Genomic DNA, 14,773 nt, shown 5'->3' with positions numbered 1-14,773 from the left:
ACTCAAAATTATCAACACTCAAATCATTATCTTGTTCTTGGAATTGACTTTGACTCTTTTTTTGGCAGACTCCCCCTTCCCTGACTTCCCACATCTTTTTTGGTGGCCTATCATCATCCAGTGGGGGGGGGGGGGTGTCACTTTTGTCTGTCTGTCTCCATACCTTACATCCATGGTGAGTTTGTTATGTAAGATCAACTGGGAGGAAAATAGATGCCAAAGAACTGGGTCTCCATGGGGCCCAAGAGTAGGTCTGTGGTCTAAACAAGTGTGAGAGCAGAGAGACTGGTCAGTTGCAGTGAGGCAAAGAGTTAAATGTTTGATTTCCTGATGTTCAGATTTTTCAGAGACAGCACTGTTTTGGTGAACACAGGTTAAGGATGTGGATCCAGATGTGAGTAGCTGTCGTAGAATAGATACAGGATGTTAAGAGGCAACAAGAAGTTATTGGCAGCCACAGGATATAAGTCACCCAGGGTTTTGGCAGGATTTGGGCAGGAAAAGATGATTATAATCCAAGTGCATTTTACAATTCTTTGTTGATCTCATAAATCTTACATACTTATGGTGATCCAGTTTAAAGAAAATTGTAATGAAAACCTGAAACCTGATTTACAAATCATGACTTTCAACAACAAAAGTGGAGAGGACCAGAGGAAAACAAGTGAAAAGGAACTGATTCGTGCATGTAACCATCACTGCTTTTTCCCCACAACTGCGGGCTTCAGTGGTTCTTAGCCATCACTTCTGACTTACAAAGTAGCCAATAAACCTTGACATGTAATGTGACTGTTAATTACACACTTAATTGTAGCTAAGCCTTTTACTAACTATATTCTTAAGAAAGAATAATACAAATATTTATTGAGTGTTTGCTATGTGCCACTAATTTCCTGAGTGTTTTAGATTCGTTTATCTTTACAAGGTAGGTATCATTATTTCTATTCTAAAGATGAGTAAACTGAGGCATGATGAGGATAAATAATATGCCTGAGATCTCACCACTGCTTAGGGGCAGAATTGGGATTCCAACCTATGCAGTGTGTTCTAGAACCAGAGCCACATTTGAGATAAGAGGCACTGAGAGAGTGTGAAGTCATCAGGGAAAGATGACTTTATTAAGAAATATTCTTCATATCATGATAGGCCAGTAAAGTTCTTTCAAAAAAAATAAAAGACAATAAGTTATTGTCAAAGAATAATAAAATAGGATTTAAACAAATGAATTCATCCAATAAAAATTTGTTGAGCATATTCCATATACATATATTGAGTTGGGTATTAGTATAATAGGATATAAAGAAGTATAAAATGAATTCTTTGCCTTCAGATGGGATATATATATATATATATATATATATATATATACCACACACACACACACACACACACACACACATATATACACACACACACACTATATACACAATGGAATATCACTTGGCAATCAAAAAGAATGAATCTTGCCATTTGCAACAATGTGATGGAATTAGAATGTATTATGCTAAGTGAAATAAGCCATTCAGAGAAAGACAAATATATGATTTCACTCATATGTGGAATTTAAGACACAAAACAGATAAACATAGGGGAAGAGAGGCAAAAATAAAATAAAAACAGAGAGGGAGGCAAACCACAAGAGACTCTTCAATACTGAGAACAAACTAAGGGCTGCTAGATGGACGTTGAGTGGGGGGATGGCTAATTGGGTGATGGGCATTAAGGAAGGCACTTGTTGGGATGAGCACTGGGTGTTATATGCTGGTGGTGAATCACTAAATTATTCTCTGAAACCATTATTATACTATATGTTAACTAACTTGAATTTAAGTAAAATAAAACGAAACAAAACAAAATAAAATAAAAATGCATTCTTTGCCTTCAGTTACTGTAATAATATGCATGAAAAAAGAGGTAAAATATTACATTGAATATTAGAAAGTGCAAAAAGAAATTCTAAGAAGTCAAAATAGAGATTTCCACTTAGGTTCTTTTCTGTATGGCAGAAACAAATTTGTCTATTTCCCAAGCTTACAACAGATTAGAGTGGGGGGAGCACCAGCAGTTGTAGCGCCAAGAAGGTGATTTGGGGATGTTAGCAAACTCCCAGCCAACTTCATCAGCACTCCTATCAGTTGACACCGACTAAAAATCCAGGTCCACATCCAATGCGTTTGGTTATGGGACGCTGCTCCCAGCTCCCCTGGGGGTGTAAGTAATCTATAGGGTAAGAAACACATCTCCTCTGTAAAATCCAAACTACTCTGAGTGCAGAAGCCCCTCTGTTTCCAGGGTTGCAAATAAGAGAAAACACTGTATTTGCTCTCCGAATGTAGCTTCAGGGTCAGTCCCACGCAATGCCCCAGCCCTCACCATCTTGTGTCACTTGCAGCCATTCCTACCTATAGAGGAGCCAAGAGGCTGGTCACAGTGACGACAGGAAAACTGTGACGCAGATGAGAAACAAAATTAAGTAAGACAACAAGCCCTTCTTCCATCAGCAATGACAAAGGTCACCTTATCTTTGGTATGTTCTTTTTTTTAAGAAAGTGGAACATTTGTAATACTCTTTAGAAAGATCGTCTTCCCCTCAAAAAATGTGCTTAAAGAGGGTAAATCTGGCATCGACGGGGAAAGATCAATAATCCAACATGTTCCCTGAAATTTGGGGGGAAATCGATTCCATTCTGGACTTACAGGTACAAAAATATAGGGTGATGTGGCTGCATATGAAAAAAAATGCCCTCCAAATAGTTCAGACTTTAAACTCTTTAGTATTTATGGGAAAGCATGATCACTTCAGGTTACAATGGGTAGGTATTGTTTTACAACATTGTCAAAAATAATAGAAATACCAACTGTATTCATTTAAAAGTGTATGTGTTTTTGAAACCATTGTGAGTAACAATAGTAATAAAGGACTCTGTGAAAACTGAATAAAGCAAACTTTATGGGTCATCCCTGAGACCATTTAAGAAAACAAATTGTTGTCGCTTCTGGTTCAGAATAAGCCAATTATTGTTCTTTATTATATCTTGCTTAGATCAAGTCTCTCTAAAGGTGATAAATACTAATCTTTATTTTAAAAAAATTTTAATGTTTATTTATTTTTGACAGAGAGAGAGAGAGAGAGAGAGAGAGAGAGAGAGAGACAGAGCATGGGCGGGGGAGGGGCAGAGAGAGAGGGAGACACAGAATCCAGAAGCAGGCTCCAGGCTCTGAGCTGTCAGCACAGAGCCCGACGCCGGGCTCGAACTCACAGACTGCGAGATCATGACCTGAGCCGAAGTTGGATGCTCAACCGACTGAGCCATCCAGGTGCCCCAGATAAATACTAATCTTTTAAATGGACAGGTCCAGTTTGTGATGGTTCTAGAGAATTTAGGTGACTTTTAGGAAGATGATTACGTTTGGGGTGGCATTGTGTAGAGTAAAAGTCATTTTAAGAAATAGCTTTACAGGCGCTAGAGAGGTGTGAGGTTAGTGAAAAGAGCCATTCACATTAGTCAAGCAGGCTTTACCAAGGGGAATATAAAGATGGGTTTTCACTGGTATGCTAGCAAAACACTGGTCTTGAATAGCATGCAAGCAGTGTACCCAGTACTTAAATCAGCATTAATTTAATTTTTAGTTTTATCAGGATCTTAGATGATTCTCTTTATGGGGTCTAGGTATTTGCCAAAACTCTATTGCTATGTGCACATTACTGAGGATTGGCTGTAGACCACCGTGTGTTTTCAAAAGAGATTGAAGCCACACCCCTTTTTCTTTAAGTCAGTCTTATATTCACATCAAATTCTTATTCCACTGGACTTTTCAAATTATTTAGTGTTAAACTTATTGAAGTGGCTTTTCAGCTAAAAGTTGGGCAATGTGGTCGCTTCTGAGACTTACTTCATAGGCCAGAGAAGCCACGTTCCAGGGCCTGCGGTAGTAGACCAAGGTATTTCCATCCCGAACCCGGTCACAGAATCCATTGTAGAACTCATTGTCAAAAGGTGTGTTTAGGGGATCCATCCCTAAGATGTTGATGCTGAGAATGAACAGAGTAGCATTAGGTATGGCGATACCAGGAGCTAATGCAAGGCAGTCCTCTGTAGCTGGGGAAAGAGAGAGCTTTGGCTCAGCCCCCCGCCCCCAACACATGCGTGATATAATCAGGAACAGAAGCAAGAGCCTGCTCACTTCTGCTTTACATCTCTGGCAGGAGGCACACCTTAGGAAGACCTTATAAACTTCCAGGCAACCGCGGCACTGCGGAGACTACAATGAAAGATATGCAGTAAGTAGGGAGCAAGGGACCATCTGGCTCCTAGAGTCTTAACCCCAGTGTTGTAACTCTCAGCTAACTTCCCTTAGTGAACTAAGAGCCAACTCTGTAATACCACCTATTTAAATTATTTGAGAACAGAGCATCTCAGGGGGGCGGTATAACATATGCATGTAATTTTTAATCTACGAATCAACATTGGGGCTCTTTCTCTCCCCATGCTCTTTAAACTTAAGCTTTTTCCTCCATCTGCCTCACTGCTTGTCAAGAACCTCATTCCCTCCAGGCTTATATCATCTGTATTATATTTTCCAAAGGGAAACACAAAAATTTCAGCATCCTGACAAGGCATTCTCAAAAGTTCTACTTTTTCCTCCCAGCAAAATATTTTTATTTGGAAAGGTTCAATTCAGAAATAGAAACCTTATTTAACTTAAAAGAAGTTAAGTTTGAGTTGTAGGGCTCAAAGCCACGTATGAACAAGAAGCATTCTCTGAGAAGAACACTTCTGTTTATTAGAGGAACAGTCATTGCTATCTAGACTGCCTCTGGAATATGGGGTTCTAGACCAAGGAGGCCAAGACGGAGGTTTGATCTGCACAGTTGTAACTGAGTTTGACACAAAAGCAGAAATTCTTCCATTTTCTAGACCACGACCCAAACTTTTGGGATTCGATCTCTCTCGCTCTCTACCCCTACCCCGCTTGTGTGTGATTTCTCAAAATAAGTAAATAAACTTTAAAACAAAATAATCCAAAGACAAATACACATGTGCCAAATGAGCAGCACAGGTAAGTGCTACACAGGTTCCCGACAGGAAGAAACCCCATTTCAGGGTCATAAATAGAGTTTTAGAAGAAGTAGGATTTGACTTGGGTTTTGAAGGATGGGGATGCAAGGGCAGGAGGAATGGTGTGCATAAAAGCATGGAGGTGGAAATGTGTATGGCATGACTTCACGTAGAAGTGTCCAGATTTTCTGCTCGTTTACTCTATAAAAGATGATGTCCAACTCAGCCCGCCTGCACAATTTTTGTTTGACATATAAAATTTTTCATCTTGGGGTGCCCAGGTGGCTCAGTCGGTTGAACATCCGACTTCAGCTCAGGTCACGATCTCATGGCTGGTGAGTTCAAGCCCTGCATCAGGCTCTGTGCTGAAAGCTCAGAGCCTGGAGCCTGCTTCATATTCTGTCTCCTTCTCTCTCTCTGCCCTCCCCTGCTCATGCTCTGTCTTTCTCTCTGTCTCTCTCTCTCTCAAAAATAAGCAAAACATAAAAAAAAAAACTTAAAAAGTTTTTCATCTTAAATTTAAGTAGTTGCAAAGGGTATAATTTCTCAGCAGGCTACAAATATTTATTTACACCTTAAAATACAATTATTTTGCCTCTTTTTAAAATAAATCCAATGAAATGCCATAGTATTGGGTGGGTATCAAATCACTGCAATGTTTATATATCTTTAGCAACTAGACAGTTTGTGGTATTCTTTTTGATTCCTTTTTTTTTTAAAGACAATTTATTTTTCAGAGAAGTTTTAGGTTCACTACAAAATGAGTGAAAGATACAAAGATTGTTCATATGCACTTACCCCTTTTTATTCTTGAATCCATATTTCTATTCCAATTCCACAGAATTTTCATCTAATGTGAGGTTATTTTAGCTTGGAATTTTTTTTAAATTTATATAATTTATTGTCAAATTGGTTTCCATACAACACCCGGTGCTCATCCCAAAAGGTGCCCTCCTCAATGCCCATCACCCACTTTCCCCTCCCCCCACCCATCAACCCTCAGTTTATTCTCAGTATTTAAGAGTCTCTTATGGTTTGCCTCCTTCCTTCTCTGTAACTTTTTTTTCCCCTTCCCCTCCCCCATGGTCTTCTGTTAAGTTTCTCAGGATCCACATATGAGTGAAAACATATGGTATCTGTCTTTCTCTGTATGACTTATTTCACTTAGCACAACACTCTCCAGTTCCGTCCACGTTGTTACAAATGGCCAGATTTCATTCTTTCTCATTGCCAAGTAGTATTCCATTGTATATATAAACCATATCTTCTTTATCCTTCGTCAGTTGATGAACATTTAGGCTCTTTCCATAATTTGGCTATTGTTGAAAGTGCTGTTATAAACATTGGGGTACAAGTGCCTCTATGCATCAGCACTCTTGTATCCCTTGGGTAAATTCCTAGCAGTGCTATTGCTGGGTCATAGGGTAGATCTATTTTTAATTTTTTGAGGAACCTCCACACTGTTTTCCAGAGCGGCTGCACCAGTTTGCGTTCCCACCAACAGTGCAAGAGGGTTCCCGTTTCTCCACATCCTCGCCAGCATCTATAGTCTCCTGATGTGTTCATTTTAGCCACTCTGACTGGTGTGAGGTGGTATCTCAGTGTTGTTTTGATTTGTATTTCCGTGATGAGGAGTGACGTTGAGCATCTTTTCATGTGCCTGTTGGCCATCTGGATGTCTTCTTTAGAAAAGTGTCCATTCATGTGTTCTGCCCATTTCTTCACTGGATTATTTGTTTTTCAGGTGTGGAGTTTGGTGAGTTCTTTATAGATTTTGGATACTAGCCCTTTGTCTGATATGTCATTTGCAAATACCTTTTCCCATTCCATCAGTTGCCTTTTAGTTTTGTTGATTGTTTCCTTTGCAGTACAGATATCTTGGAAATTTTAATTGATTACTTTTTTATACTTTTCTGTACTAAAAAGATATTAAGTGAAATTTCTAAAATTTCAAGATACCTTTTGACCATAAGGTTTAAGTAATTAAAAGTTCCTCTGGATTGAGTTGTTATTATTATTATCAGTATATATAAGTATTAAAAATTTTAAAGTAATAAATAAACATAAGTAATTTGGGGGGGGGAATGGTGTCTCAGTGAAATGAATGGGACTTCTTTTTAAATTAATTGATGAGTTCCTGCCCTTGTGGGTGAATATTACTTATTGCTAGAAAAAGACAAGATTCATGATCAACTGTATTCCTACTTTCTATTTTTATAGATGTGAATGCTGAGAAACTTTACTCATGTACATAAGTAGATAAGAATAGAAGGAATTTTGCCATGGCAATGTCACTTGATTCTTTGATCTTCTGAGATGTACGCCAAAAAAAGTCACAGACTAGTTTTTCATTAAAAATTATTTTCATAGCCCATTTTCTGAAAATTGATTAGAATATCTTTCAGTGTTGTTGATAAAAAGAGTGAGAGACCAGTTGACTAACAAGGCGTTGGAGCCCAACTGAGCAGCAATATTTGGAGACATTTCTCGGTTCTTCCACATGGTAAAATTTAGATGGGTAAGGGGTGTATTCTCCTTTTGGAAAGTGAAAGCTCAGTGATTTTAAAAGGGGAGATGAAAGGGGAGAATGGGTTTGATAACCTGAATGCCACGGAGTTGTTAAGCTTATCAAGTTTATGAACAATATATATGAATGGAATCGAAGATTTCCTGTCAGTCCAATAGAGTAGTTAAGCCACTAATAGTTGAGGAAACTACAATGTTAAAACTTACCTGCCCCTTAGAAAGTCTTTTTTGCACCCCATGGTACGCATACCCCACTTTGTAGGTTTTGTTTTACAGAACAGCAAATTGACTAGTTGGCTGCATCCATCTGGAAAGTTACAATGAAGCTGATCCACAGTCTAAAGCACAACTAAGGAAGAAATGTTTCAAAACTTGACTTGGTTCCACTACTACAGAGACGGCCAGTCTAGTCTAGAATGAGCCAACTTTTTTTTCAGCCAAGAAACATGAAAACTTCTCATGGATGGAATGTCATCGCCTGGGAAATTAAAAAAAGCATGTATATTTTGTCAGCACCTAGAGGTGCCTGTTTTCACGCCAGCATCTAGAACCATAGGCAGTTCCAATTTACCAGGTAAACAGAAAACAAAGATCCTTCCACAGAAGTGGTGTTATGCTTAGAGCACATTAAAAAAAAAAAAAAAAAAGTAATTCATTGCATGCTGTACATCATTTACAGATGGTTTGGATTTATATTTTTTCAATGAATGCAAGATGAGCTCGGGATTTCCCTAAACACTTCTGGAGAATCTCAGATGCCTACAAGGCAAGAGGCGGAAACATTTGTGATACAAGGGAATTCTCTTGGCATTAAGAATTTAAGTGGGAGTCCTTCAAATGAAAAACACATATAAGTTAAGGACTGTAGGTAATGACTTGTGACTTTCATGTGTAAAAGAATCTGGCTGTGTATGACTGCTGATAAGTCTCAGTGAGAGTTTCCAGAGTGGACTGTGTAGAAGCAGTTTACAAGCATGTTGCTCTGACTAGGGTGTTTACTCCTATTACCTCTATTCGATATATCCCATTAGGCCCTTAGAAGAATAATGGAGATGCATCGTAAATAAATATGTAACATTAATGGGATTGAAGAATATCTCAAATCTAATAAAGCATGTCATTTTGGAAACTCTTCCTAAATATTAATTACTGATTTATACTATTCTTCAATATTCTTAATTCAAAAATGTGGGTAATAAATAGCAACCTAAGGAGTTTCATTTTCTAAGGTTAGTTTTACTTTGAAGATAAAGTGTTGATTCATGGGCTTTGCAGTGATGGTGATGTGGGTGGTGATGAGCATGTGAACAGAAGGCCAAGGTGATGGTGAAACAAATCTAGTTTTATAAAAGTCAGAGAAATGTGGGTTTCAGTTCCACTAGAGACTAAAGAGTTCTGCTAGAATCTAAAGAGACTAAACTGGTTTTATTTGCTTCACTCAGTTTTTATCTGTAAAATGAAAATAATAACTCCTCTGACAGCCTCACAGGATTATTATGGAAAGCTATAGAGAAACAACGTAGAAAAAGGTGCTGAGAAGTTCAAAGTATTATGCAAATGAAAGCTGTTGGAGAGTAATAGGCTTTATGAAGCCTAAATTAGTTATAGGTAATTGTTCATGGTAGTAGGGAATTTAATTTAAAAATGCTGGTGGACTTATTCTATGGGGACCAACCTCATTTTCCACCTCTGCAGCCAACCTTCTCCTGTAGCTGGGGCCCCACCCTCTTTCTTGGTCTCGAACAGTCAGCCCTCTGACGTTCCCTTCAATCAGCCCTTACGGTGGTAAAGCATACGGTGGTGATGTATTTAGGGAGTCCTAGCCAGCTCTCTGGAATGCCTCATCATATAACTTCCTACAAATGCTTTATATGAAATTTTTCTTTTCTCTGAGCAAAGAAAACCAATAGATTATGAATGATTGTTTTTCAGCTAAGTGGGCTACAATTTCTGTATCCTTTTATAAGACAGGGTATAAATTTGCCTTGTGTGAAAATACATAACATATGCAATGCCCACCTTCAAGCCCATCTGTTTAGATTAGAGAGAAAACTGTTTCCTGGATCTACAACAACACAAAACAAAGTGATAATGGACTTTCACCAGGGGCTCACAGTATCTCCTTGAAGAAAACAGCAAGAAGAGTCAGAACTCACTGGAGCATACAGTTATCTGGTTATAAGGTTGCAGACAACGCCAATACCATTTACTAACAATTGTTAAAATAACCTCCTGAGTCTGGAGACAAAAACTATTGGATTCAAGACTCCTACCTTTAGGCTAAAGGCCAAAGACACTTAGTATTAGTGGGCAATACTTGAATGCTGCTAGGACAAGATTTCATAAAGTGAATAGAGGATGTGTGAAATGTTTTATCTGGCGCCTGACTCTTGGTCTCCTGGACTTTTTTCCTTACTGTGATTCAACAAGCACAAGTTCCATCTGGTTTAGAGAGAGAAGACATTTCCGCTTGTAGCCAAACCGATGCGGGGGTCTTACCTTAGGAACTGCCCCCTGCCTTGGTATAAGGTCTCAGTCTGAGCACCAATGACATTGTGGGTCTTGTGCACTGCAGGATGGTTAGCATCATCCAAGGCCTCTACCCACTGAATACCAGCAGTGCTCCCTCACCCCCTGGGTCCTCCATCCCATACCCCACTGTTGTGACCCGCAAAATAGTTTCCAGACATTGCTAAATGTCCTCTGGGAAAAAAAATCGCCTCTGGTTGAGAACCAATACCTTAGTTCCTCCTCTTGCTTTTACCATCACCCACATCTTCTTCTTTCCTCTCCCTATCCCCATTTCCAGGACTCGAGTCCTGAACCTGAGTTTCCAGGTACCCAGTCTCAATCTTACCTGATGCCAATTGACAGTATTTTAGAAGCACTTATTTTCATTAATCAATCAATTAATTAATTCCTCTATATATCTACCCACCAGTATTTAATGAGTGCCTATGATGAACCAGGCACTGGGATTACGAGGTTCATAAGACACATTGCACTACAGGGCAACGAAAAAGAGCCATGTGCCATCTCTGTCAATACACCGCTGGATGTGGGAACAGCTGTCTCTGTTGAGTACAATTTGCCAACAAATCCACCGCAAGTACCTTCACTGAAGAAAGCTCGGAACCACAATTGGAAAGTATGCTGTAGACATTCCTGGGGTGTCCTCTATTTGGAACAGGATAGCACCTGGGGCTTATGTCATTTTTCTAATTCCTAGGGCACAGATCTCTGGGTAATGGTCCTTATTCTGCAGAACTCTGAGTTCTAAACTGTCCAAGACTTCTCACCTGAGCTTAGCTGCCCAGAGCTACTATGTAGAACATGGGTGGAACTTCATCTTGTAATGAGAACCAGAGTCTCAACGCCATTGCCATCAGGCATCAGAACTGATTATTCTGCCCTATAATAACTCTACTCCTGGGTCAACTCTACAAGGCAGGAAACTCCTGAGAACTTACAACCAGGTGTAGATCCGGGACAAGTTCCAGTGGAAGGCAGTCTTGCTGACAATTCAAATATTTGAATTGAATTGCCAGACCAACCACAGGCGATTTCAATTTCAAGTGTTAACATATCACTTTAACATTGCTATGGCCTTCCAGAGGTTCATAAATGAGGTGCTTCATCTCCTGTTGGACTCAAATAATCACCTATCATCCTGATTCTATGGACCCCCTACTAAGGCTGGACAGCGTATCCAAATTATCTGGAGATACTGATTCAGCACTTTACCTTCTTTCAAGCTCAAGCATAATTCAAACAGAAAGCGGACCCATGAGCTACTCTCTAGCTCAGACCCTCCGTCACCCCAGCACAGCAGGGGAGATAGAGGTCACTTTCATCCTCAAAGAGAAACATTTAAGCCAAGTACAGACCCATAGCCTGCTGTCCGGGCCAGTTCGGATTCTTCCACTACTCTGTCACGGCAGGGAGGACGGGGATCACTTTCACAATCATCCTCATCTGAAAAGTCCCCGCAGTCATTGTCACCATTACACAGAAGTCGCCTCTTTATGCATCTGCCTGCAATCAAAATCAAGAAAGACACTGTGGCAAGATTTCATTCTTTCTCATTGCCAAGTAGTATTCCATTGTATATATAAACCACATCTTCTTTATCCATTCATCAGTCGATGGACATTTGGGCTCTTTCTATAACTTGGCTATTGTTGATAGTGCTAAATCTTGCCATTTGCAACAACGTGGATGGAAATGGAAGGTGTTATGCTAAGTGAAATAAGTCAGCTAGAGAAAGACAGATATCATACGTTTTCACTCATATGTGGAAACTTAACAGAGGATGATGGGGGAGGGGAAGAGGAAAATAGTTTCAAACAGGGAGGGGGGCAAACCATAAGAGACTCTTAAATCCAGAGAACAAACTGAGGGTTGAAGGGGGGAGGGAGGGGAAAATGGGTAATGGGCACTCAGGAGGGCACTTGTCAGGATGAGCACCGGGTGTTGTGTGTAGGCAATGAGTCATGGGAATCTACTCCCGGAGCCAAGATCACACTGTATAAACTGTATGTTACCTAACTTGACAATAAATTATATTTAAAAAAGAAAAAAAAAGATACTGTGTGTCTAATGCCAAATTTCCTCTCTTCCTGAAGTTATCGAGTGTACTTTAATGACAGAGGGGAGGGAATGTGCATACATTTGAATTCTTTGTACAACATTTATAGGTGGCCCTTTTACTCGTACCTTTCACACTTGCAACCATAAGCGTGTCAAAGCAGACGTGTTTTTTTTCTGTTCATGAGTGCACACAGAAGCCCACAATGAGCAAGGAGGATGCAAGGATTACCTGTGCCGCATTTAAACTCATTCCCACAGTCTTCCTCCATGTCTATGCAGGGCTCAGTAGGCTCACACAGTCGTCTGTCTCCCACAGCATCCACGCACTTTTGCCCCTTAAATTGTCCAAAGGCCTCAATGTTCCTTGAACGAAACTGCACAAAACCAGCTGGAAACATTAGAATTTCTAACGCCAAAAAGGAATAACGTCTAAAACTGCATCCACAGCACTGTAGCCTTCTACTCCCAGATGAGTCTATGGTTTTACGATGGAAGCCCTAAAAGCAGTCACTAATGCTTGTGACAGTGACATCTGGCGTTCTAGGGTCGGCAGTCTCTCCTGCAGAATCTGGTTCCTTGTGACGCTCATTTAGTACTATCCACCACATTCAGATTTCCGAGCAGGATGAGACTCTTCCCTTTAGATATCCATCTTTCCATCTCAGTTTGGAATTCAGCTGGGGGCTCCCTCCCTCCAGTCCTTTTCCTGGAGATACCGGCAACCCAGTTTCCATTTGGGGACATCAGCCGAGGGAATGACAATGAATACTTACCATTTGTTTGAGGCAAGGGTCACATACTGACCATTCGCTCCAGGAACTCATTCTGCAGTCTATCGGAAGTGGTGTCTCATTCGCTTGTTCGGTCTCTGGGGTAAAACTAAGACAACAGAATGCGTCAACTTCGTGGCGTGACATGTGCCTGTTTCCAAGAAGCCTTCACAAGCCAGTCTAATTTCTTTACTACTTTTCTGCCTTGTAAAATCAAAGGACGTATCCGTTTACCATATCTCTCATTTGACATTTGATCACATGCTGCTTTGTATTTTCAACTGGTTTTGTTGTTGAATTCTCGTACAGCTTTGTAATTTAACTTTGAATCTAACGATGCCTGGAATCATGGTGATGAGGAGAAAGTGGGTGACGGGCACTGAGGAGGGCACCTGTTGGGATGAGCACCGGGCGCTGGATGGAAACCAATTTGACAATAAATTGTATTGAAAACAATGGTGATGAGGAAAACCAGCAGGTCTTCCCGCTACCTGTTTTACACTGATTAGTCACTTATTTCCAAACAACTTATGAACTCAGTGAAGCACCTGGTTTCACTTTGCATCCCCCAGAGTCTGAGAAAGCCTCTGGTGACCTGGTTCTCTTGAAAATTCCAGCCAGGGGGCCCAGGCACTCTGGGAGCTTGCACCTGGTAGACGAAGACCACCTCCCGCTGCACCGTGCGTGTCCTAAACTGCAAGCCCGACCACTTCACTCTCCGCTTCAGGACTTACCCCTTACCATAATGGATTTTAAGGCATATATTTTGGCACTAGTAGCCTTCCCCTCCTCCCTCTAGACCCAAAGCTCAGCAGCGTTTTTCTGGCTTTGAACAATTCTTTCTTCTTCTGTTCACTATTTGGATCTCTTCTGGTTGCAACACCTCCTTGGATTACTATATCATTCAATGAAAGAAAGAAAGAAAGAGAAAGAAAGAAAGAAAGAAGGAAAGAAAGAAAGAAGAAAGAAAGAAAGAAAGAAAGAAAGAAAGACAAGAAAAGAAAAGGAAACAAAAGCAAAAGCCACTGAACAAGAATCCTATAAATGTCCTGCCCCCACTTCCCTGAACTGGTACCTACTCTTTCTAGAGCACAGTCTCTTACTCCAGAAGGGTGGCTAGGTAAGGCCAATCCCTCCACAGAGTCTCCAGATTCCAGCACTTCTCTGAGACGTTGACCAATTGTATTTGTCCTCCGTTAAAACTCTTCCTTGCTACCAACTGTTTTTCAATTTGTTATATATTGTGTTCAAGTCTTTGCTATTAAGCAGAAACAAGCAAATGAATAAGCAAATAAAACACTCTTTCTGAGTCCCTTCCAGGCACCCCCATTTCCCTCCTGTCCTTCACAATGTCACTTCTTATTTAAAAAAAAAATTTTTTTTTTACTGTTTATTTTTGAGAGAGCATGAGCAGGGGGGGAGGGCAGAGAGAGAGGGAGACACAGAATCCGAAGCAGGCTCCAGGCTCCGAGCTGTCAGCACAGAGCCTGATGCGGGGCTTGAACTCACGAACTGTGAGATCATGACCTGAGCCGAAGTCGGACGCTTAACCGAGTCACCCAGGCACCCCTCCACAATGTCGCTTCTTAAAGGAATTGTTATAAACATATTTATGTTTCTCTTTCATTAAAAAAAAAAGTTTCCTCTTTCACCACTATGTGTCCCGTTAGCTACTTCTGAAATTCTCTCCTCCTTTTATCTATCTTCAAAGAGTAGTTTGCACCCTATCTCCTGCTCCTAACCTCCCAATCACTGTTCAGCCCTCCTGCCCCAAGGACACTGCTCTTGCCAGAGTCAATGATGACAGACAGCTATGTGGCACACTTG

At 40.4% G+C, this 14,773-nt stretch overlaps 1 protein-coding gene across 1 annotated transcript in view; it reads right to left on the bottom strand.

The window, feature by feature from the left end:
* C9 (complement C9) overlaps positions 1–14,773 on the bottom strand; it is a 53,390-nt gene that overhangs the window by 26,209 nt on the left and 12,408 nt on the right. Inside the window, exons 2-5 of the mRNA XM_007095451.3 lie at positions 12,950–13,055; positions 12,406–12,550; positions 11,474–11,621; positions 3,895–4,033 (exon numbers count right to left, since the gene is read on the bottom strand). Of these exons, the coding sequence (XP_007095513.1) occupies positions 3,895–4,033; positions 11,474–11,621; positions 12,406–12,550; positions 12,950–13,055 (538 nt within the window). The remainder of the gene's footprint in view (positions 1–3,894; positions 4,034–11,473; positions 11,622–12,405; positions 12,551–12,949; positions 13,056–14,773) is intronic.

The sequence above is a fragment of the Panthera tigris genome, chromosome A1 (assembly GCF_018350195.1).
Source record: "Panthera tigris isolate Pti1 chromosome A1, P.tigris_Pti1_mat1.1, whole genome shotgun sequence".
Lineage (NCBI taxonomy): Eukaryota > Metazoa > Chordata > Mammalia > Carnivora > Felidae > Panthera > Panthera tigris.
Note: the sequence above shows the minus strand (reverse complement) of the source record. Positions and strands in the feature narration are given on the sequence as shown.